Source organism: Psammomys obesus, unplaced genomic scaffold (genome assembly GCF_907164565.1).
Source record: "Psammomys obesus unplaced genomic scaffold, mPsaObe1.curated_primary_1811, whole genome shotgun sequence".
Classification (NCBI taxonomy): Eukaryota; Metazoa; Chordata; class Mammalia; order Rodentia; family Muridae; genus Psammomys; species Psammomys obesus.
In genome coordinates this window covers 2,714,170-2,738,498 of record NW_026585587.1, presented here as the reverse complement: position 1 = coordinate 2,738,498, position 24,329 = coordinate 2,714,170, and the positions used below count along the sequence as shown (strand labels likewise).

Genomic DNA, 24,329 nt, shown 5'->3' with positions numbered 1-24,329 from the left:
TATGAATGGTCCTTGTTTGGAGCATCAATCTGAGAAAAGACCCTTGGACCCAGATTTTTTGGTTCTGTTGGTCTCCTTGTGGAGCTCCTGTCCCCTCCAGGTCTTTATCTCCCCTTTCTTTCATAAGATTTCCTGCACTCTGCCCAAAGTTTGGCTATAAGTCTCAGCATCTGCTTTGATACCCTGCAGGGTAGAGCCTTTCAGGGGCCCTCTGTGGTAGGCTCCTGTCCTGTTCCCTGTTTTCTCGCTCTTCTGATGTCCATCCTGTTTGCCTTTCTGAAGGAGAATTTGTCATCTTACTCAGGGTCTTCCTTCTTGCTTAGCTTCTTTTTTTTTTAAATATAATTTATTTAATTTTATTTTATGTGCATTAATGTGAAGGTGTCAGATCCCTTGGAATTGGTGGTACAGACAGTTGTGCGCTGCTGCCATGTGGGTGCTGGGAATTGAACCCGGGTCCTTTCGAAGAGCAGACAGTGCTCTTAACCACTGAGCCATCTCTCCAGCCCCTTGGTTAGCTTCTTTAGGTGTCCAGATTTTAGTATGTTTATCCTATATTATATGTCTAATATCTGCTTATAAGTGAGTATATACCATATGTGTCTTTCTGCTTCTGTGATACCTCACTCAGGATGATCTTTTCTAGATCCCACCATTTGCCTGCAAATTTCATGATTTCCTTGTTTTTAATTGACAAGCCAGCTCTTAGAAAAAGGCTGCAGAGGACTCTAAGCTTGAGTGTCCTGATTAACAATTTACATGAAAACTGAGGGATGGGTTCAATATAATAAGTCCCTAACTAAGTGGAAGGAGCATAAAGAAAGGTAAGACTAGAAAGACAAAAGCAAAAACAGTTTAAAACTCTACGGAATCTCAACCAATTTAAATGCTGTTAAAACTACTCTGTGGATAGTCAGCCACTGTTTGATGATGAGGCACTCCTGGCCTCAGACATAGGCAACTGTCCTGATGAGAATTTGTTATGTTTGTTTCTCAGTCCCTAAAACCTTTGAAATGTTGATGAAAAGATGCTTTGTGTGCATTTAACTTTAACCCTTTCCTTACCTTCATTAATCAACACCAGTGGGCCCGGGTGTATAAGCCTCAGTGTCTGTGAAGGATGACAAGTTCATTTGAAGAGTGATGCAGCTATACAGCAAGCCTTAGGTTAGCATAATTTCTAAGGTGGGTGTTATAGCCTGTGGGATTCCAACTTCTGCAGGCATCAGAAGTAGGGTATGACCTTGCCCTGCTGCTGGGTCTCAGACATACAGTAACAAGATCCCAACCAGTATGGCCTGTGCCTGACAAGACATGCCACAGACTAGAACTTGGGCTCTTTCTTCATTCAGGATCTCTAGGATGAAAAGGTGAGTGGAAAGATGGCCAACCGCTCTCTGTCCTAGCTTCTGTTGGAGGGGAGGGGTCCTAGTGGCTCTTCAGTGTAGTTCTTGGTTCTGAGGACCAAGAGAAATGCTTTCACTTTAACAGCTCACAGATTGCAGGTTTTCCATGTGGGAAGAGAAAAGAAGCAATAAACCATCATTATACAGAGAACAGTTTTTTCTGGTAGACTTGAAACCATTGTTTCAGCTTATACACCAAGATTTGGTTCCAAAGTCCATGGAATACCATTTGTTAGCAGTTGTCTTCCCACTTGCCACCTTGGTTTTATAAATCAAAAATTTTTAATTATTTTTCAAGAATAAATCAGCAGTTAAGAAAAAAGCAAAATGTTCCATTTTCTACAAACAGCTGCAGCAATATGCCAGATTGTCCTAACTGGTGTTAATTAATTGAACAGATTTTAAAATGTGTTGTCTTTCATTACATCCATCAGTGGTCCTATGTTTTTCTCTCACAGAAAAGGAAAATTTCTTTGAGACAAATCTGATCTCTTTTGCTACTGTCTAATTACATTTGTTAAATGTTCTGAGAAAAGCAGGGTGCCATGTGGATGCAGAGATTCAGACACAGATACAGAGCTGTAGGGTTGATAATTTAAATGTAGTTATATTCTTTATTGCTATCATTGTACCTGTATGGTTCTCCAGAATAGGAACAGGTTCACATATATTGACTAGGCGCCATGTCCCCCAGTTCCTTTTGTTGCAGCCCCCTACCAGGGCAGCACAAGTGCCCAGAGAGCTGCTGCCCTCCTATCTCACTTGGACATGGTCACAGAACTAGCTCCACTGTGATCAGCTGTGGAGGCCAGACAAGAGCTGGAGTGGGTAGTTTTGAAGAAAGATGTGTGGCTCACAGCCAGGCTATACATTCAGATTTATTCCTGTTGAGAATTGTGGTGTGACTGACGTGACAGTGGAAGCTGTCTTAATTCTCTGGGAACACCCCGCAGTATACCCTCTTTCTCCAAGGCAAGACCAGTACCTGTCATGTAAAGCCTTCCGGGCCTAGGACAAGATCTGGTTACAGCTAGGAGCCTGGACAGTCCCTATTGTCTCTCTGGGGTGAAAAGCACAAAGCTTTTTCACACATAGTATCTGCAGTTTGTTGCAGGTTTGCTGTGCAGAAACACTTAGGAGAACTAAGCTTTTAGCGGGAGAACTGTTGTTGAGAGGTGACTGACACATGTCAGATTTGGAACATTACTGCTTTGACTGACTTTTCCATATAGATTTTATGCTGTGTGACTCAGTAGTGGGTATTTCCAATCCCTCCCAGCTTTTAAACAGCTAAAAAATTTATTCTAGAAGATTCATGTGATTGACTTGATTCCGAACCCATATTTTCTAAGGAGGCAGGTTCCTGTCTCCCTCAGCACTACCTAGGATTGCTGCCCAGCTGTTGACAAGGCAATGGTCTGTTTGCGGAGGGGAGTTTGTTTAGTACCCTGTACAAACTATGTGTGAAGTGTTTCTACTGTAGCAATTGCTTTTGGTGCATTTGAGCTGAAAAATGTAGGTTAATGACAGTTTAGTCTCACTTCTGAGGTCCCTGATACATTAAGACTAGAATATGCCCAAAGTGTGGCTCTGAGTCTCAGCTTCTGCTTTGATACCCTGCAGGGTAGAGTATTTCGGAGACCCGCTGTGATAGGCTGCTGTCCTGTTTCCTGTTTTCTCTCTTCTGATGTCCATTCCGTTTGCCTTTCTGAATGAGGATTGATCCTCTTACCCAGGGTCCCACTTCTTGATTAGCTTCTTTAGGTGTACAGATTTTAGTATTTTATCCTATATTATATATCTAATATCCACTAATAAGTGAGTATATACCATGTTTGTCTTTCTGCTTCTGGGGTAAGAGGGATATAGAAAGACCTGGAAGAGAGAGGAACTCTATAAGGAGAGCAAAAAAAGAAAAAAAAATCTGGACACAGGGGTCTTTTTTGAGACTGATCCTCCAAACAAGGACCATGCATGGAGATAACTTAGAACCCCTGCACAGATGCAGCCCATGGCAGTGTCTAAATGGGTTCCATAATAATGGGAACAGGGACTGTCTCTGATATGAATTCAGGGGCCTGCTCTTTGATCACCTCCACCTGAGGGGGGAGCAGCCTTACCAGGCCACAGAGGAAGACAGTGCAGCCAGTCCTGATGAGACCTGATAGGCTAGGGTTAGAGGGAAGGGGAGGAGTACCTCCCCTATCAGTAGACTGGGGGAGGGGCATGGGAAGAGATGAGGGAGGGAGGGGAGGATTGGGAGGGGATGAAGGAGGGGGCTACAGCTGGGATACAAAGTGAATAAATTGTAATTAATAAAAAATAAATTTATAAAAAGAAGAAAACTTAAAAACAAAAAACCCAACTGCTAGGGGAAAGACCCCAATCAGCCTAGCTACAGGGAGAAGATGCTTCAAAGTGTTGAGCTACAGCACAGTTTGCAGTTCTTGTGAGACATGGCTGTGTTGAGGTGGGCTCTTCGGAGAGGCACCTGGGATAACTCAGCTGGGCTTTAAAACTGTACATTTTGAGATTTTTGGAGTATGTTCCAGTCATATTTACACTTTATAGCAATAAACTTGTCTTCTAAAAAAAAACAAAAAAAAAAAACCCAAAACAAACAAACAAACAAAAAAAAAGGAACAAAATGGTTTATTTTTCAGATGAAGACAAAGCCTTTTATGGGGTGTAGCGTAGCCTGTGTTCTTGAAATCAGTGCTACCTGAGGAGCCTGGGAAACATAAAGAATGGAAATATCCCTCTAAATGTATTTGAGGAAATGGAAATATTTTTCTTGAAAACAAAAATGAATGTCAGCCCAGAGAGAGAGAGAGAGAGAGAAAGAGAGAGAGAGATGATGTCTCAGTAATTAAGAACACCTGCTGCTTTTTTAGAGGGCCTGGGTTCAGTTCCTAGCCCTACACTGCGGGCACTCACAACCTGTAACTTCAGTTCCAGGGTGCTTTAATTTGTTTATATTGCTATGTTTAAAAGCCATAAGCAAATGCAACTTGGAGAGAATTTATTTGGCTTACAGGCTCTTGATTACAGTGTATCGTCAGAGTATGTCAGGAAAGGAGCTTAAGGCAGGAACCTTAAGCTGGAGGCAGGAACCTATGCAGGGGCCATGCTTAATGGATAGCTCCTTATGGCTTGCTCAGCTTGCCTTTTTATATAACCCAGGACCATGTGCCCAAGGGTGACATCATCCAGAGTATGCTGAACCTTTCCACACCATTCATCAAGAAAATAATACCTCTGCAGACTTGCCAACAGACCAGTGTGATAAAGGCATTTTCTCAGTGGAGGCTCCCTCTTCCCAGATGACTTGAGTTTGTATCAAGTGTATAAGTGTGCTGTATAAGCTTCACACAGCTCTTGCACTGATGGGTTTCATAGGAATTCTCTCTCTCTCTCTCCCTCTCTCTCCCTCTCTCTCTCTCTCTCTCTCTCTCTCTCTCTCTCTCTCACACACACACACACACACACATACACATAAAACCAAATCATTTTTTAGAATTTTGTACTGACTGGTTCATCTTGATGACAGGATGTATACAGTGGATTTTGTAACTTACATGGAGACTTCTAGTACCTAAGTGTGTAGATTTGTGAGTGTGTGGATTCCAATTATTAGAAAACTTAGGGAGGAAGAGGCATGGTCCTTTGTGGCCCTTCCCAGACAAGAAAATGAGATAAGAGAGGGCATGTTCACACATCCACCTTGCCCCCACATCTTGAAAATCCTTGCATGTTTTCTGATGAGGCAGGACTTGAAGGCTGCTGCCCTTTGTTTCTTATATTTTATCTTGTTCTCTTTATTCTAGTTTAAAGTTTTACCACAAGAAAATTGTGAATTAGTCAATGGCAGATAATGACTGACATTGCTGCAGAAGATTAGTTTGCAGTCATATCTAGGTCATCGGGAAGAAAAACTCCAGGCACCCTCCTGGGTCCTATAGAATTCAATACATATAATTTAGAACTTTATGCTTTTCTGAACTGGAAGATTCTTTAAAGTGGAATTCTGGATTGTTGGTTTTTCTCCGTAACATTTTTTCCTATAAGCGTTCAATCTTGAAAGTGTGATATCTTAGAGATGGTTTGAGAGTATTATTTCCTTGTAGATCATGTGCATATAGAAATCATAATCTTTTAAAAACCAAATTTTATTGAGAAGTTTATGAGACTCATTGTCTCTCGGTGTACAGGTCATAGTAATACTGCAAAACATAAATGACAAAAAGCTGTTTGCTGCCCACAGATGATGAAGATGGCATGGACTGCATGGACAACGAGCGGCGGCCACATTTCCCTCAGTTTTCCTACTCTGCAAGTGGACGAGAATAAGTCTCTTTCGTTCTGTTTCTACACTGTCATCTTAGATTTTGCCACTGAGAATGATCCCTGGACCTCTCCACCAGTCCTCGCTCTTACAGTTAGCAGAGGCACCTCTGACATCCCTGACCAGCCCAGGGTCTTCACCTCCTACCACCTCTCACCCACATGAGAACACATACACAGACACTCCAGCTTTTGTTTTTGCATGAAATTGTATCTCAGTCTAAGGTCTCATGCTGTTGCTGCTACTGTCTTACTATTATAGCAACTTTCAGAAGTCATTTTACAATCTTTGGGAGTCACGAGCCCATTGTTCATTTGTGCATCAAGTGTCATCCTTTGGTTTTGGTTTTTCCCTAGCAGTGAAGGCTAAATGAGACACACTGATTCTAGGTACATTTTTAACCTTCTAGGAGATAAATCAAGAACTAACTAGACTAAGAAGATTTAGTTTATATTTCTGAACAAGCAGTTGTCGAAGGGTGGTGGGTGTCTATGTAAGAGTTTAGCAACGCATGCGTAACCAGCGCATAAAGTATGTATCGCTGACATTTGGCTGGAAAGCCTTAGGAAGCATTGAGAGGATTGAAGGGCTGATGGGATACACGTGTTTTTAATTCCTGCTGGATAGTGTGGAGGAAGCCCAGTGTCACCCATGGATGCCCAGATGTCATGGGCAAATGGACATTGTTCTACCAAGTCCTGAAGGTGCCGAGTCACCTAGAGGACCTTAGGGTCTACTTTGTACCAGAGAGCATTTTCTCCTGGGCTTGGCAACCTTTTACCCTTCTTGATATTTATCACCTCTGATGGCTGAAGAATGTAGACAGTACAATGATCCTGCTGTCGCCAAAATCTATACACCAAGGTGAACAGGTGTTTGCCTTATCAGTTTTGAAGTTTTTTTTTCTTTCAGTTATAGATGAATGAGCTTTTTCTCAGATGTTAAAACTTTGAATGTCCTTTATGATTTTGTTTATATTACAGTAGTATTTATTTTTTAGTGATAAGAATTGTATTGTCATGTTAGCAAACGCAGCTCCAACTCACAGGTCATTGACTGCAGTTTCTTTTGACCCATGTGCAAGGAATGTACACACCCATTAGAATCATGCACTTTTTCTCCTTTGTAAAAATGGTAAGGCTTTGGATTAGATCTATTGGTTAGAATCTTTGGGAGAAGAGATGCTGGAATTTAACCCCTTGGTGCTGAAATGAGAAAATCCCCAACTACCCATTGCCAAGGGGTTGGTGGAGGAGATGGATGATGGTGGTTGCTCCTGTGAGCGGATGTGTGAGTATAGCCTGTCAGAAGGTAATGCAGAAAGCTGAGACCCAAATGCTTAGAAGAAATGAACTTTACTTGGCAAAATGAACACATCACAAATATTCACACAGTAGGAAGGGACAAGAAGCTGGTGTGTTTATTCTTATCAAGGTACATTCATTACTGAATCAAGCCATCAGGGAAAACAACAAAACAGAACACCTCTAGCTTTTCTTTTTCTGTACATACTCATGTCTCCCAATCCCAAACATTTCTCACCAAGAGGGGACATGTATGCAAACCTCATCTTTCTCCTTCATTAATGATGATCTTCAGATTAAACCCTTTGGTGCTAGGAGCTGACATTTTCCAAAGCAGACTATGAAGTCCAAGGATCAAAGCCTTTCTTGCAGCAAGCAGGAGGGCACCTGCTCCAAGGAGTGATCATGGAAATGTATTTTAGTGACTAACTGACAGCTCCCAAATGGAAGACTACAGTGTGACATAGTAGTGTTGCTGCATTGTCTTTTTGAGTAGGAAGTCATGTTCTCATGCAGATGTCTTGGCCTCTAGGCTCAGACTTGTGGAAGCAGAGCCGCTGCTGGCAGTGGCTGGCCGCTGGGACTGCTGGGGTGGAAAGGGCATTTTACTAAGGCAGCTAAGACGGACTCAGACATAGATTTTGTTCTAATTTTTCATGTTTGTACCTGGGTGAGTTTATCCTTAGAATGGAGTAGGAAGTTAAAGTAAACAGATACTCATTCTTACATGTGTAGTCTTTTCTCCTGCTTAGAATTATACTGAATGTTTCACGTTGGCAAGAAAGTAGGTAGATGGTATGTCCTTTAAGTTACTGTGCATCCATTCTGTAAGAAAAATGTGAGAGGAAGAAAAGCAAGCTGAGTCTGGCTCATGTTCAGAGCATTCATCTCTCAGAGCGAGCAGACACTGTACACTAAGCACACAGCTTCTTTTGTCTCTCCTCCCAAGTCTTAAGGTGATTTCATGACCTTGGCCAAGGATACTTTGTAAAGATTAATGAGGGGGCACTGACAATGCCTCAGGCTGGCCACTCCTCACACCTGGCCCTTGGTCCCCAACCATTCAAGGGGTTATTCATCCCGTCCCTGGCGCCCTGAGTGTCACAGAAGGTGTGTCCTTGGCTTTGATTTTGAGAATCCATTCCTTGCACCCACATGTCAGTTAAATGGCAGAAGTAGAACAGAGAGGTGTGGGGAGGAGATTCTAAAAACTTAGGTTGCCTATGCCTACAGCTTAGGCTTCTGGCAGTTGAAATGGCCTGAAACCTGGAATCATCATGTCGGATGCAGTTCTGGCTGTGGGATTCCAGCTCCTACCAGCTCCAGCTTGACCTCTTGTCACCGTGCAGGCTGTCTTGGACGAAACTGGCCACTTCTGCTCAGATTGCTGCCAGTGTTGCTCACAGCTTTGCTTTCTTCACTAATGACATAGCATTATTCCAGTATTGTTTCCATTTCTCTCCTGACCTCCACAGCTTCTCAGAGCTGACTTCTCACAGGGCCACATGCTTCTCTTTCCCTCACTAACTGCAGGGTCTCCACCACACCTCAGTGTACACACTTTGCTGCTACCGTCTGTACTGTCTACATCACAGTTCCCTTTGCTTGCTCCTGGTAGTGCATTACAGGCAAGCATGTAATGTAAAGTATTTATTTAAATAAAAGGAAAACCTCTGAATTGGTCATCGAGTCACCTGTAGATTCGTAGTCTATGACATATTTTGACTTTCGAGTTCTGGTCATCTGGTTAAGGGTTTGAAGCAGACACAGCTGTGAACCCAGATGCTGTCTTTACTGTCACTGCTGGCCACACTGCAGATGTTTGTTTCCTTAAGTATATGACCCACAGGGTGTGAAATAAGTACAGAACCCCCCCCCCCAAACCTGGTTTTGTACACTGTACACCCTTAGTATCTCACACGCATCTGATAGGGACACACATTACTTTCTTCTACAGACAGCTTAAATAAAGCCCGATGTCAATCTGCTACTTCTCTGTTTGTGGTTGTTGGATATGGCTCTGTAATTTCAGAAAACTAAATTTTGTACTTCTCTGGAAAAAAAAAAAAAGATCATTGCCCCAGCTGGTATTAACCAACACTGTCTGAAGGTGTGACAGGAAAATAGGTAAATGCCTCTTAAGATAAAACACATACGGGGTTATTTTTACTTGAGCAAAAGGCCAATAGCATGCTTGTATAAACTGATGAAGGGCTAGGAGTCGTGTCACTGGCTACCAGCACTAGGTTTCAAGGCACAGCTACTAGGATGCCAGAGACAGAATAGGTTGTAGATCCTAAGGTCTTAATAAGAAATGATGTGGGCCCAGAATTCTCAAGGAATGTAGCTTATCACTAATGTCTTCCTGATAACATACTGCTCTGCACACTTCCTTGCAAGTGTATCTTTAACCCTTGATGGCATTTTATAACTTAGATGTGAGTAATCAATGCTAGAATGTCTGGATTACATTGGATCATTTCGGATGGGGTGTATTTCTGATTTTACCTCATAAGCTACAATTGTAGAACTTGGCTTTGCTCTTGTGAGTTCACCAGAGAGAGGCATGACTTCTGGGACCAGTTAGGCATGCATGTGTATTTCTCACAGCTAAATTTGGGGACATTCTTACATGTGCTGTCCTCAGAATCAACTGGGGTTGACAGATCCAGGAGGCTGAAATAAAGTGACCTCTACAACTCTTTATAAAGGTGCTATTTTTAGAATATTGTATAATTTATTCATGGTATACATAAAACAGAATTGAGGACAGTTAAAATATGTGACAGCTTTATGTCTAGTGCATTTGATGAAACCAGAAGCTTCTGACTCAGAACCAAAGTTCTGCTGTTCGAGGCTTGCACCTTTGACATCATGCCCCAGAGATGAGCATGGCCAGCCCACTGTCGTGACACCACCTCCATGGCCTGCGCTGCATGATTGTGAGGGGCAGGCAGAGCATGTGCACGCTAGGCCTCTGTTGAGAGCCTCGGCTGCTGGGTTGCTGGCTGGGAAAGACGGGAGCTTAGGGTTGTCTGACATGCAGCCTTGCCCTTAGTGTTTCATCCCACCTCAGACACCACCACCATCATCTCAGCATTCACTTTTTGTTTTGTTTCGTGGTGCTGGGGAAGGAACCCAGGGCCTCACACATGCTGGGCAAGTACTCTACCAATGAGTTACACCCCAGACCTTCCAGTGTCCATTTGTATTCCTTTAAAGCATTTGAGGGCTTGACTGTATAGTAGAATACTATTTTAGACTAAAAATATGATCTGTGTACAGATATTTGATATACTGTTAAGTAAATTTTCTAATTTCACATACATTTGTTTTTAGGCTCCTCTCAAATACCGCTATCGAAGACAAAAATATGACACCATCGAGCCAAAGATGCCTTTTTTTTTTGGTGTGGGGGGGGGCTGTTTTGTGTTGTTCAGAGACTGGAAAGAATAATGCAGAGTGCTTCTTGAGTGCACACAGTTCAATGGTAAATACTGGATGCCAGTTAAAGGTATACATGATCGTTATATCACAAGGGAAAAGAACAATAAATGGCAGGAGGAAAGTTGGTCTTCAGTACACTTTGGCTGACTTAAAACATGTGCCTTTTGGTGTGTTTTGTTTGTCACTGCTACAAAAGCGAAAGGAAACAGAACAACTCAAGTCTTTCAAAAGATCATTTTATTAATCCCTGTGCATAGTGTAGAGTAGAGAAAATATAAGTCAGTGACTTGAATCTGTTCTGAGCACACACTCCAACTAGCCCTAGCCAGTTGATGCCGAAGCATTCCCTGTCTGTAGACAGGGACAGACCATGGCATGAGGACCAGCCCCCCTGCGGTCCCAGGTGGTGTCTCCCTGGGGAGGTTTCAGTGCACTGTGGCACATTAAGTACAAATCAGATGAATGTAAATATCTCTTTGTAAATCATTTATTTCACTCTGTTTCATCCAGGTCAGCAATCAGATTGTGGCATGCTGGGTAACTGGAAAAAAAAATGATAATAAAAAGTAAGTTTAAATAGATCATGGGTATTTGTATTCTCATTTGCTGGTTTGGTCAGCTGTTATTACTGAAGTTTTGGAGAAAAGGTTTCTGTTGCTAAAAATGTGGAAATTATATGTAGCCAACCTCATTGAAAATCTGTGCCTCACTCCCTGCCACCAGAGACCAAACAAAACCCTTTTTTTGTATAAGTATCAGACTATGTACTTCTAATGCTTTCTTTCCTTCTGAAAGGAGCCTGTATTCTAGGCCTGTATACATTCTACCTATGGCCAGGTGACATTATGACAGTGTGTCAGACTGTTAGTAAACTGAGATCTGACATTAAGGTGGACAAAAGTGTGTGTGTGGGGGGATTGTGCACACTAACACAAGTGAGCCTCTGTTCCCTCAGTGGCTTGTAACATACATAGATGTGGTTTTCCATTTTCACAGAGATGCTCCCCTGCATGCTGGAAGGCGGGATCCGTGATATTGAGGTCTCATTTCTAAGGTTTTGCACTTGTTGGTATGGAGGAGAGTCAAGGGTTAGGAACGTGTTGTACACCATTCCCTAGTGAGTACACTGGCCTTGCACATAAGTTCATGTCCCACTAGGTAGGTCAGGATGTCTTTCTAGGTCTGCGGTGCCTTCGGTGGAAGACGACCAGCTACCGTGCTGTGCAATTCTGAGGGCGGCTGTCTGTTGTAGTCCCAGAACTGCAGTTTCCACTGGGCCAGGGCTCACCCAACCTTGTGACTTGAGCTAGAATCCAAGGGGGTACTCGGCTGCCTGGTAGAAGCCATGATTACCTGGTAGGGATTTCTTGGTTGGGAGCCTGAGTGAGATATTGGGAATACTTAATTTTTTTTTTTAAGGTCAAGTGTGCATTTCAGGTACATGTTAGCATGTATGAGTAGCATGGTAGTGAATTTTATTGAACTGTTATGTGAGCAGAATGATTTCCACACAGGGAATACAGGTAGGGCTCTGGCAAAAGGCAGGTCAGGACAGTATGAGGTTAGTGATGAGGAACTTCTCAGCGCCCAAGGGAGCTTTGTTCTCAGATTCCCCCAGAGTGGGTCTGGGACATCTGCCAGTCGCCAAAGCCAGCCATCAGTTTAACCAGCAGGCACAGGGTCTCCATTAGAGCGGACACCGGCCAACTAAGCAAGCCGATACTGGTTCTGAAAGCGACTGGTTGGGATATCCTTTCCAGCGCTCTGTGGATAGCCAGGCAGGACAGGCTACCTGGTACCCTGGATCCCTAGATACAAGGGCTTCTAAGGTAAGAAAGTGGGTGACTGGGCGAGGATCAGCACAAATCATGACAGACACATTTCAGAAGACAAATGAATAAACTTGGGCAGAAAATCCCCACTCCACTGCAGATGGGTGAAGATCTGTGACAGAGAGCAGAACTTTGCAGCAGGGTTTTTATTAGCCCAGCTCCGGAAAATGCCTTTCTCAGCGAGGCTTTGAGTGCTGTGATCCAAGGTCCTCTGGGAGCGTGCTGTCTTCTCCCTCTTGCTCTGTGAGTTACTGTCATAATCTGGCTGATCTGCCATCATGTGTCGGGGTGTTATTGATGTGTATTTCTGTCCTCCACTCCACAGCCCCTGTGGACTCTGTCTAGGAGAGAAGGTTCTCAGTTTGGAAGCACAGTTTGAGCTTTCGACAACTATCTCCCCGTTCTGCCTTCTCCCCAGTTACTATGCTCCCTGGTGTGGCTCTTCTGGATCTGTGCCTGCCCTGGGCGTAGAGGAGTTACTGCTTTGCTTAATTGGCCACAGCCTGGTTTTGCTCACCCACATGCTTGTTTTCATTTTCAATCCTACTACAGCCTTCTCCTTGGGTTTCATGGCTAATTTATTTCCAAAGTTTCCTGTAAACTTGGAGTTTAGGAAGTGATTTGCATGGTGTGACCCAAAATGTTGCCCAGTTGACTGTGCTTTAGGCCCGTCCCTCTTTGCTGCTGGCTAGATTCTAGCTTTGTAGTGTGGGCTGCCATCTTCATTGGTTTCTTTTCCTTTCTACTGAAGCAAGGTTTCTCTGTGTGCCTCAGGCTGCTCTCACCACAGTCTCCTAAATGTTCCTCAGGCCTCTCTGCCCTTTCAGCCTGAAGCCCTCCAAGTCAGAATTCTTTCTGGCTTTCTCCCTGCATGTCATCCCTTGTGGCCAGGTCCCCTAACACCTTGTTTCTATGCCTCTAGCAGTAGGCTTCTACTTTTAACAGGGTAGGCACTTTCTCAGTGAGCCATCTAAGCTTTGTTCTGAGGTGACAGAGGTACACGCAGGCCCCAGGATTCTCTCTGTGGCTTGCCTTCCCTTCCAGTGCTATGGGATATTCAGCTACTCCACTTTCCCATCACATCACACCTTCCTTGGGCTATATTCCTCCATCTGCCTGGGAGAAGATGAAATGGCCTCTCTCTATTGGCCCCGTGATTCTGCTGTGAAGTTGACAGTGGCACCTGGACTGGGCTCCAGGTGGGACCTACCCTGTACTTGAGGTGCAGGGCTTAGATCTGAACCCAGGCATGTACAGATCCTACCATGATTCTCAAGGCCTGCTTTGGCACATCCATGAAGAGCTGAGCAGCTGGCATGACAGCACTGTAAAGGGTAAGATAGAAGGCAACCCAGACAGGAAGAATAGAGCATCCTGTATGCGTTGCAGACCTCAGTGGGTCATGGCAATGAAGGACATCTAGCATAGCAAGTGGTAATGTCTACCAAGCTCAGCAGTGGCCCCCATACCCTAGGGTAGTCTCCTCAACACAGGCTGCAGCTTCTTCCAGGAACAACCAAGAGTCTGATCACTGTCCCCTGTGAACCAAGGCAAGGCACCATAGAGCAGCACTGACCCCTTGCTGACCACCTGTCTGGGCTTCTGGAGATAGCTGTGGTTCCTGTCCATGTTTCTGTCATGCAAAGGCCAGAGCAAGGCAGAACAGAAAAGGCAGAAAGGGTGGAGAGGCTGCCTCCAGACAAGGCAGATCTTCTACGTGGTAGGAGGTGGCTCTGTGCAGGCCGGGGATACCTACATCCTTCCGGGAGCATCTGGAAGGTGTCTTCTAAGAGTGCATTCACCAGAACCCCAGGGTCAAGTGTCATAGTTGGTTCCCAGGCACTTTCTCTGCACAGGGGCAGTTGTCTGTTTTATGTGAAACATTTCCATGGGAAATAAATTTTAAGAATTCCCAAAGGACAGACAGTGTCACCAACAGCAGAGAGTGGAGCCTCTGGCTGCCTTGTGTTTGAAAGCGTTAAAAATGAAGACAACATTGACATTTGGGGTTGCAATGTGACGAAATTACAGTCTTTTAAAGGCAAGAACCACTTATCTTCCCTGCATGTAATATTCAGTGTTTTGTTCACTTGTCTAATTGGATTAAAATATTTAGCTCCCTTTAAAAACTTGATTGTGAATTTATATTGCAAAATGTAACGTCTAACTCAGAAAGCAGTAAGAGGAGCAAATGCATCCGAAGCAATATAAAATTCAACATCTTTCATCCACTATTCCTATTCTGAAAGTACCTATTCTTGGAAAGGGGGAGTTGTTAGAACAGGCCTCCTGGAGGAAGCCTGTGTGCTCTGCAGGGTTAGTGGCAGAGCCTAGGTGAACAACTAAGCTAGCTGTGTGCTGTGTCAGGGTTAGGCCCTTAGGTTAGAAATGCAACCCGGGGTCTTATGTCATTCTCTAAAAACACCCAGCAGCAGGGAGTTAATGACATCTTAGCTGCATATGTTCAAGTTGATTTTAAAAAATATGCAAGTCACTTTGGTTGACAGTGTCTTGTACACAGTTTTGAAAGAATCAGGGCAAACTTTAACAGAGTCAGTTTTTATTTGAAAAATATTTTCTGGGAATGTATCAGTGTTTATTTTTGAGACTGACAATTCGGGTGAAAATCAGGATAAAAACAAAAAAACAACAATTTGGTTGAAATCAAATTGTTTGTTTTCATCTATTTAGAATTCTTTCCAAAAAATCCTGGTTCAGGAGGAGGCTTTGTAAATTATTTTATTTGGTGTATTTTCTGTTCTATTCATAAGGCACCATCTGTCTTGCAGGTAGTTAACTGTGTGTGGGCCCTGAAGTCAGCTAGGCAAAGCCCCTGGGCTCTAGGAAGGACAAAAATCCAGAGTGACTACCCCTGGATCCCCACTTTGGCTACCAGCTCCCCAGCAGCCAGTGAGTCTGGGACAGCCTCACTTGAGCTGCCCATCTCCAGCCACAAACCTGCATCTGCTTCTAGTCACAAGCAGGCCTCTCCTCCCCTCCCGAGAATCTGCCTCTCATGCTTGTTTTAAACTCTATTCAATAATGAGGCCTTTGATGTAATGAGATAATGTCGATCTTGAATATAATCGCATATGGTTGCTGGATCTGTGCACAACTTTAAATCAAATTAGAAAGTGCATTCGCTGCCAAGAATGCTTAAAAGTCATAGGGCCAACTGATTAACCACTGACACGGCAGCTTCCAACTCTGTTTTCTAAACTGTGAGTGATTCATAAGAAGGGACTCAAAGGGAATCCCTCTCCAGACTGAAGGCTGAGGACAGAACAGGCAGCCTGCTCAGGGCGACAACTATTGGAGGGTGCCAGGCAGCTGAAACCAGAGTCATTACCAGGAAGTAACTCACTCATCTTGAGGGAACAAATAGCTCTCCCGGGGGACAGACCATTTCTGTTCTCTTCCCTCTTTCCCAGACCCGTTCTCCCCAAGAACAGACTCTGATTTCCTCACCAGCTGGTCCCACCCTTCCTGGCCAGATGTTAAGAGTCTTTGGGCTTGGGCTGCTGACTTGGACCCTGCTCCAAACTGTCAAGCCTTGCCTAGTACTCCTGAGACCCATGGCCCTCACCCACAAGCTACCTTCACACTATCACTGTGGCAGCTCTGGCCTCCCCAGCCAGGCAAGTCTGCCAAGGAGAGAGAGCAGGTGGCTGTTGCAGGCCTTATATCAGAGTCAGGCTGTGAGAGAACTCAGGGGCTACTGCAGGGTAAGACCACGCCAGAATGGTCATGTCCACATAGGCAATCATTTGATGTCCTTCTGAAGGCCCTGTTCTAAAAGCTCCTCCCAGTATGAGGCAGCGAGTTAGGAAAGCCACCATTTTCAGTCAATCCTGAGTTAGGAGCATACTACAGACCAGCTGTAGGATTACCCTGTACCCTGGACAGTGACTTTACTGCCACATAGCAGCTACATAAGCTCTACAGCCGGAAGTGGCATTGGCACATAGCACACAGGACCAAGACCGATTTCCTCCATGTGACTCAAATCTAAACAGAAGCAATTTAGAATAATCAAGGCTTAGAAACAAGGCATTTCCTGTTGGAGCCCACCATTCTTCCTCTGCACAGGCCAGGGCTTAGGACATAGAGCCAATCTGAGGACGTGACTAAGCTCCCAGGCAGCTGTCTGGGTCAGAAAATACTCACTCTCTTTTGGGTACTGAACAGATAGATTTTCATTGTCTGACATGCAAAATTAAGCTATTATGCTTTAATTCATCCAGGCTGAGAAAAATGGAAGACTTCAGCCACACCATTGCCACACCGGACACAAATAAGCCTCAGATGCCCAACAGTCCAGCTGGGGACAGGTCATGGCATGGCCATTCCCTCCAGAGCCCTCAGGAGCTGCTTCCCCAACCAGATACAAAGTCAGTAGAATATCGGCCTGCTTATTTCAAGGGTTCCTTTAAGAACTCACTTTACAGTTTTATGCATCAGAGAGGTCCAAAGCCACCAACCAAGTACCAGGATGGGAAGACCCAATGCAGTACTTGTGCCAAAAGAGTAGACTGTGGGTTTAGAACTGAGCAGAAAGCTTGCAAACCCTCTCTAACTGCTCCCAGCATTTGTAACAGGGAGCCAACATTACCTCTGCCAAGTTTCTTTCGCCCTGGTCATCTTAAAATAACTGCCAGGATAGAATTTCAGTATAACAAGCCCCTTCAGAAATGCTCCAAACAGGCTAGTATCAGAGAGCAAGGGACAGACAAGTTATTTCTGTTGCCACTGGCAAAGGAAGAAAGACTTTTTCCTGGAGTGTTTTTTAAAATACATTCTATGCAACTCCTGCAATGATTTTGGCAATTTGCAGGCTTTTAAAACTCAGAAAGCAGCTTCTAAACGTGTCTGTTCTATGTTATGATCTGTGTGTGCCATAGAGAAGGCAGATGATGAGGCCAAAGGCAGAACTCATGTTATAGACACGAACAGGCTCATTCATGCCATGGATTCCAGGCCATTGAATGTCACAGGAACCCAGTCACCAAAGGTGGTTTTGGTGACTTTGGACTTCGATTACTCAGATCTCCCTCAGACCTGCCTATAGGCCTGGGTGATCCACAGTCAAGGTCCTCAGCTGAGAGGTGACTCAGCACTGGGCACAGTCAAGATGGTCCTGTCACTGCTTCCTCCATGGGACCTTCTCAAGAAGGGGAGAGGTTAACCTTAAGTATGGGGTACTTCAGCCTAAGTCCCTGAGATCCTAATGAGCACACCGCTACCCAAATATGCCCAGTTCATGGATCCCATGGTACAGATGAGGACAGAAGCACAGAAGGGCCACGGATGACTTGGCCAAGGTCTTCAAATGGAGCTGTTGCTGGCTACAGCTCTCAACTAAGAGGCTCCTTGTGTCTTTCAGAGTGAGCCCAACAGCTTGTAAGTGGAGGCTCGTGGGCCCTGCTTCCAGTCATGCTTTGGAGTGTCAGCTGTCAGCAGAATCAGTGTGTGGGGTGTTTACACACATTCCAGGGGTCAGCATAAAGTCACACCCTGCTGGCCTGTACTACTCTAGCTGTCCAGTACATCCATCTACTATTGCATGAGCCCTCCACCCCCTGTCCACTTTGGCTCCTTTGCAACTGTGAGCTCTAAGCAACTTACAGAGGGACAGGCTAAGTTCCATGGCAGGTCAAGACTACCAGCTCAGGGTCATTATTTCCTCTTAAATGGACACTGAGAAGTGGTCTTTCTTTCTTTTCACTTCCAGATGCTTCCCCACTAATCACTGCAAGCACATGCTGTGTGGAGACCCTTAGAGCCCTCACGGAGCACCCAGGTGCCATCCTAGTTAAAAGCATGGGCCACCCACAAGTCCAACAGCCACCTCCTTATCTTCACAAATTGTTTGATGGGGCAAAACCCCACAGCCTCTCTGATATTGAAAAGAACAGGGGTTTGTGCCTCCCATCCAACTCCTGTGCTCTTTCCCCTCTATTATCTAACCTAAATGGGACAGCTTGGTCTCTGGAGTCATACTTGGGTTCCATTTGCTGTGCCCCTATTTGCTAGCTGAATATGTTTGTCTGAGCCTCAGTTTCCCTATCTGCAAAATGAAGACACTAATACAATCTTGCTGGATTGCTTATCTGGACAGAGTGCGTGCATATTCTAGGTAGTAGACTGCTGAATTTGGTTAAGACATCTGACTCCACTGGGGACCTTTCCATGTGGGAACATCTCTTCTGATGCTAAAGTTCTCCAAGCCAAAGCGGCAGTTCACAGCTGCCTCTTCTACTTGTTAGGCCTGAGCACTGCCATCCCCCAGCCCCTCCCTGCTTTTCTGTCCTTCCCCACCAGTGTTCCTGCATGGTGGGTGCCTTTGGTGTGCCTAGGTGACACACATGCCTGAGACAGGACTCCACCTACACCTGACCTGTGTGACAGCAGGGATTTGGGGCATGTGACAGTGCAGCCTAGAAAAGGAGAAAGAGAGGGGCCATGTGTGCTGCCAGGCTGCACTGGGCTGCCCCACCCTTGAGCTACAGTGGGCTCTGCGCACACGGTCCGGGGCTGCCCTGAGCCTGGCCCACAGGGGTCCTTATGTGCATTCCCACTGTGTGAGGGGCTACTTGGTACCTGGGCTGCAGCTGCTCCCATGTCTTCCCACCCTACCTGGGCTCGCAGCCAGTCAACTTCCTCTGACAGGTTCTGCCGCTGCAGGAGAAGCTGATTCTGTTTGTTGAGCAGCTGCACCAGCTGCTGTGCTGTGGCCTGGCCATGCTTATCCAGCTGCCTGAGTCTGCAGAAAAAGAGTTGGAGATGGGTTCTGAGAGCTGGTTGCTTTGGAGAGCACAGAGGCCAGTGATGGGTTAGCTGCATCAGTTATGTGTTAACGTTCCAGTGCTGTGATAAAACGCTAGAGAGAAATGGCTTCTTTTGGCTTATGTGTCAGAAGTTTCAGTCCATGATTAGTTATCTGATTGAGCCCATGATTCCTTAGTTGTGTCACTTTGGGTCTGTGGCAATGCAGCTTCCTTTGTTTAGGCACATGTCCTAAAGGAAGGCCTCGAGTCAATGAGGACTACTTTTGTGATGAGACCCCCCTCCCAACAAACCAACTTCTTCCCATGAGTCTCCTTTTAAGCTCTTGCACCTCCCTGAGCCTTAGGGGTCTGGAACAAGGCCTTCAAACAGGAACCACTGGGGGACAGTAAGGACTGAACCGGAACTGTGGAGTTTCGGGAAGCTCCTGAGAGGGCATAGGGTGGCAAGTGTGGGCTAGCCACTTGTTAAGCAGGATTGCCTTCCAGCAAATGGTAAGGGAAGCAGCAGCTCCCTTCCCCCAACATATTCTTGACTAGAAAACGAGCAGGGAAGTTGGGCATAGCATAAAAACTGGAGTCTTATACTCACAAACACATAAAAAAGAATGAGTGGGCCAAATCTTCCATTGTCCACATGGAAGCGGCTGGGGCAGATTGCAGCCCCGGCTGTGGATATGTGAGGCTCCAGAAACACTGAACTCAGAGCTTTCCATTATTAATCCCTGTCAGTCACAGGCTGCGGCGCTGCTGACCAGATGTCTTCAAAAATCCTAAATTTGTCGCTGTCCTCCCCAGACTTGCTAATTCACTCTAGCCATTATCCTCATCTGTCTGTGGATAGTCGCCCGTGCAGTCGCCGGCACATGTGCCATGGAAGGCAGCTTGGGGTTAAATTTAGAGTGGAGCTGCCACCCAGAGCTCCTCTGGAAAGAGGTGCAGTGCAGTCTTCTTTGGTGAGGTGAGGAGCAGCACCGCTGAACCACCCCTAGCCACAGTAGGGCGATCACAAGCTCCACGAGCATTTCAAATGCTTGGCTCCTGCACCTGCTGGTGCCTGCATGCCGCTGCTGGCCTGCAGCCACCTCCCTTCAGGCTCTCCTCAGGTAGAGCTGTTGGGAGCATTCAGAGCCACACATCAAGGCCTTGCTTAGAGCTGGTATATTTTGTTAACCAAAACTGGGATAGCATCTGCTACAAGCAAAATGCATTTCTGGAAACCTGGCAACAAACTAGTATTTTACAATACACACACACACACACACACACACACACACACACACACACGTCTGTAAAGCAAGGTATAAGCTGGTCCTCCTCCCCATCTCCATTTCTTTGCATACACTGGGTTTGGCTGGATCCATTGCTTCAGAGTTCCAGCACTGTCACCTTTTGCAAACAGTTCCCCACTTTCAGTCACACCAAGGTCTGGTGCTTCTCAGCTGGAGCATCCTATTTTGCCATGGTGAGAACCAGAAGGACAGAGCCCGTGCTATGCGTGCAGCAGCCCCTCCTCACGCTTCTGCAGTCCTCTGCTATTGTTCAGAGAATGGAAGGACCAAGGGGCTTAGCTTAGCTTCCTCCCCAGTGGCCCCATCAAACTGAGCGATGTTTCCTGCCTGTGTTGGTAGCACATCCTTCCTTTGCCCTTAGAGAAGGAAAACTCATGTATTTCTGGGTAAAGCCATAAGCAATGATACACACTGGGATGGACGATGGGATGCACCCCCCCCCCACTCCCATACCCTGCTGCAGGGTGGAATTTTCTGGGGGATCACTGTCCATGCTAAAGAGGAAACAGACTGGCCTGGACCTTGTGTGCACTGCCTTTCCTGGAAGTATTGCTGCGTAGGCCATCTGCTGACACGTGTACGCACCTCCTTTCTTTGGAGCCCCTGCTTTGATGGGGCCCCTGGATTGGCTCCCATGGGGCCACTGACAGCCTTTTTTATTTCTGAGAAGCAGTAAACTGTTCCATGTTCCAGTCAGGTGAGGAGAACCTTGGTTAGTAGTTAAACTGCATAACCCCAAGGTGGCTTCCCTCAGGTTAAGTCCTATGGGGGTGGTGGCCTTTGGCTTCCTGCTGCTGAAAACCAGCAGGACAGGGACATATTTACAAGAAATTATGCCTGGGTTGGGGGTGGCTGTTCATGGGAGGCAGGAGAAGCCACGTGCTAGTTAAGTAAGGTGGGGGGGGGACTTCCTGAAGCAGCGCCCAGCTAGGAGGGGTTACATTCTGCTCCCCCTACCCCTTGGAAGGAGACACTCCTCTACGCAAGCTTCTCTCTGTGTGGCTCAGGCTGGCCTCAAACTCACTGGCTCAATGTTCAGGCCATGCTCCTGCATCTAATCCCCCCACCCCCTCCAGTAGCTGTTACTCTAAACGCACACCATTGCAAAAGACTTGGCTAACGTTTGAAACCAACATGATCACTCTACAAAGCTGCCCTCAGGTATGACTTGCCTCTCTTTAAAAAAATATGCCTCCTTCTGTTTTGGGGGTGGTCTTATACTGTCACTCCATATACAGCAAGGAATACAAACATGAACCCAGAAACCTAAAAGACCCCAACTGCACATCTGCAGAAAAAGTAAAAACAGAATTTAGAGACAAGGGGAACAGTTGAGGAAATACACTCTGTGGAAGCTCTCTGAAGACATGTTATGAATGCCAGGAAAACAAATATATATATATATTTAATTTAAAAGTTATTTTTGAAGCATTGCCCAGCCCAGCCTGTACTCTCTTAGTGGATTCTTTATTCTTTACCATAAGTCAGAAGCAGTTTCTTGGACTGTCCTATAGACATACAAGCTATATTTCAAATTTCTTGATAGTGGTCATTATATTCATTTTTTATGACTGAAATTGACAGCTGCCAGCAGTTACCAACATTTTCTGAGCCCCTGGGCTTATAGCTCTATACTGATTATTCAATTACAATCCTCTGAAGTGCCTTAGAGTCACCACTCCTTCTTTACAGATGGGAAATCTGAAAGTGATGGGTTAATTACCTTGCTAAGTCCCTCCCGTCCCTGGCGGAAGCTGGAGTCAAATCCAGGTGGTGCCCAGCTGGCTATCTCCCCAAGCCAACCAGCCTTTGGTGAACACTTCCTAAGAGTCCAGCACTGTGCTACACAGCTTTGTATGGCTGTGACATACAGGTGGAAGGAGGATCGCTTGGTTTTAGCTTGTGGTTTCCCAGGTTCACTTAGTCACTTAGTCACTTAGTGAGGCAGAGCAGCATGCAAGTGTATGTGGTGGGGGAAGCCACTCACCTCACAGCAGCCAGGAAGCAGACAGACAAAGAGTGTGGCGGTTTGAATAGGGATGTTCCCCACAGATTCATGTGTTTGAATGCTTGGCCAGAGGAACTATTAGGAGGTGTGGTCTAATTGAAGATGGTGTGGTCTTGTTAGAGGAAGTGTGTCACAGTGGAGACAGGGATTTGAGATCTTAAATGCTCAAGCTACACCCAGTGTGAAAAACATCCAGTCCCCTGCTGCCTTTGGATCAAGATGTAGAGCTCTTGGCTTCTTCAGCACCATGTCTGCCTGCATACTGCCCTGGTTCCTACCATAATGATAATGGACTAAACCTCTGAAACTGTAAGCCAACTCCAACTAAAGGTTTGCCTTTATAAGAGTTGCTGTGGTCATGGTGTCTCTTCACAGCAATGAAACCCAAACTAAGACAGAAGTTGGTACCCAACACAGAGTATTGCTGTGATGGGCCTGACCATGCTTTTGTTTGAAGGAATGTGGATTCTGGGACTTTGAGGTAGGAAAGCAGTGGAATGCTTTAAGTGGGGTTTAATGGGCCAAACTAGTAAAAGCATGGAAGACAGTGGTGCTGAGGATGATTTGAACTGTGTGGGCCTGGCTCAAGAGGTTCCAGAGGAGAAAAGTTTCATTATTTTGCCTAGAGATCATTCTCTTGATGTTTTGGTGAAGAATGTGGCTCTTGCCTGGTGAGTCTTCCTGTGGCTAAAGAGATTTAGACTAATTGCATTGACAAAGGAAATCTCAAAACAGCCTAGCATAGATTCTGTCCTGTGGTTTGCTCTTATAAAGAACATTTTGATCAAATACATTAAGCTGGAAAGGGAAAAATACAAAATGGATTAAAGGGGCACCAGGAAGTGGAATCCAATGTTCAAGCAAATAAACAGAGTAAAAATATCAAAGGAATTAAGGGAGTAGTGACCTCAGGGCAAGAACCCACCCAGCTAAGCTTCTATCTTGTGAAAAGGAATGAAAGAATTAGGAGTGATGGCAAATGCCTTTAATCCTGGCACTCAGGAAACAGAAACAGATCTCTGAGTTCATGGTCAGCCAAGCTTAGGCAGTGAAGGAAGCCATGGAAAACAGAAAGCTGGTGAAGATGTAATTGAAGGAGGTGGCCATGTTACAGCCCCAGCAAGCAGCAGAACTTGGCCGTTTGGGCCACATGGTTCTGGCTTTAGAATCAAGGATGGTATTTCCCTCTGGACTGAACAGCACTGAGGCCAGATGTTTGGGAAGGGTGTCCCTGCATGGAGGTTCAGAGAGGCCACTGTGTGAAAGGGGTTATGGACCTCCCTTTGTGACTAAGGAAAGCCACTGAGGAGGTATGTGGCAGGGGTGTTCCTTCATGAAGGCCTAAAAAGGCCACACTGCATGAAGCTGTAAGGGAGAAGCCTGGATTGTCTTGGAGACGCCAAGATGTTAGAGATGCCAAAGAGGTGGGCTACCTGCGGAGGAGAGCTAACAGGGAGTGGAACCAGCCCAAGGGAAAGGAGTGGGTTGTAGTCAACAAAGCTAAAAGGAGTTGGGGATCTGAAGAGCATTTTGACATCAGACACGGAGATACAGAGTTTGGAGTTTGCCCAGCTGGTTTTCTGTCTTGCATTGGTCCATTATTTCCTCACTGTGCTCCCTTCCCTACATTTTAGAACAGTAATGTATGTCTTGTGCCATGATACACTGGACTGGAAGTATGTGCTCTATTTTTTTAATGGAAGATTATAGTTGAGAGATTGCATGAATCTCAGAAGAGACTTTGAACTTTAAGACATTTTTGAGGCTGTGATAGACATTTTGAAGTCGGGCTAAAGGCATTTTGCATAATGTTATGGCTATAAGCCTATGGGGGCCAAGGGTGGAATGTGGTAGTTCGAATAGCTATGGCCCCCATAGACTCATGTGTTTGAATGCTTGGCCATAGTGAG

The 24,329-nt window shown here is 45.5% G+C and overlaps 2 protein-coding genes across 5 annotated transcripts in view; one reads left to right on the top strand and one right to left on the bottom strand.

The window, feature by feature from the left end:
• The window catches only part of Akt3 (AKT serine/threonine kinase 3), a 211,775-nt gene extending 201,025 nt beyond the window's left edge, over positions 1–10,750 (top strand). Inside the window, exon 14 of one of the 2 annotated variants that reach the window (XM_055608722.1) lies at positions 10,395–10,750. In XM_055608722.1, coding sequence (XP_055464697.1) covers positions 10,395–10,432 — 38 coding nt within the window. In that variant the 3' untranslated portion in view covers positions 10,433–10,750. Of the gene's footprint in view, positions 1–5,670 lie in introns of both variants that reach the window. The other variant, XM_055608711.1, reaches the window with a different exon arrangement.
• Positions 10,751–10,973: 223 nt separating this feature from the next.
• The window catches only part of Sdccag8 (SHH signaling and ciliogenesis regulator SDCCAG8), a 208,062-nt gene continuing 194,706 nt past the window's right edge, over positions 10,974–24,329 (bottom strand). For all 3 annotated transcript variants that reach the window (XM_055608693.1, XM_055608699.1, XM_055608704.1), the window contains 2 exons: positions 18,971–19,097; positions 10,974–11,043 (listed from right to left, as the gene is read on the bottom strand). In XM_055608693.1, coding sequence (XP_055464668.1) covers positions 11,014–11,043; positions 18,971–19,097 — 157 coding nt within the window. In that variant the 3' untranslated portion in view covers positions 10,974–11,013. The remainder of the gene's footprint in view (positions 11,044–18,970; positions 19,098–24,329) is intronic.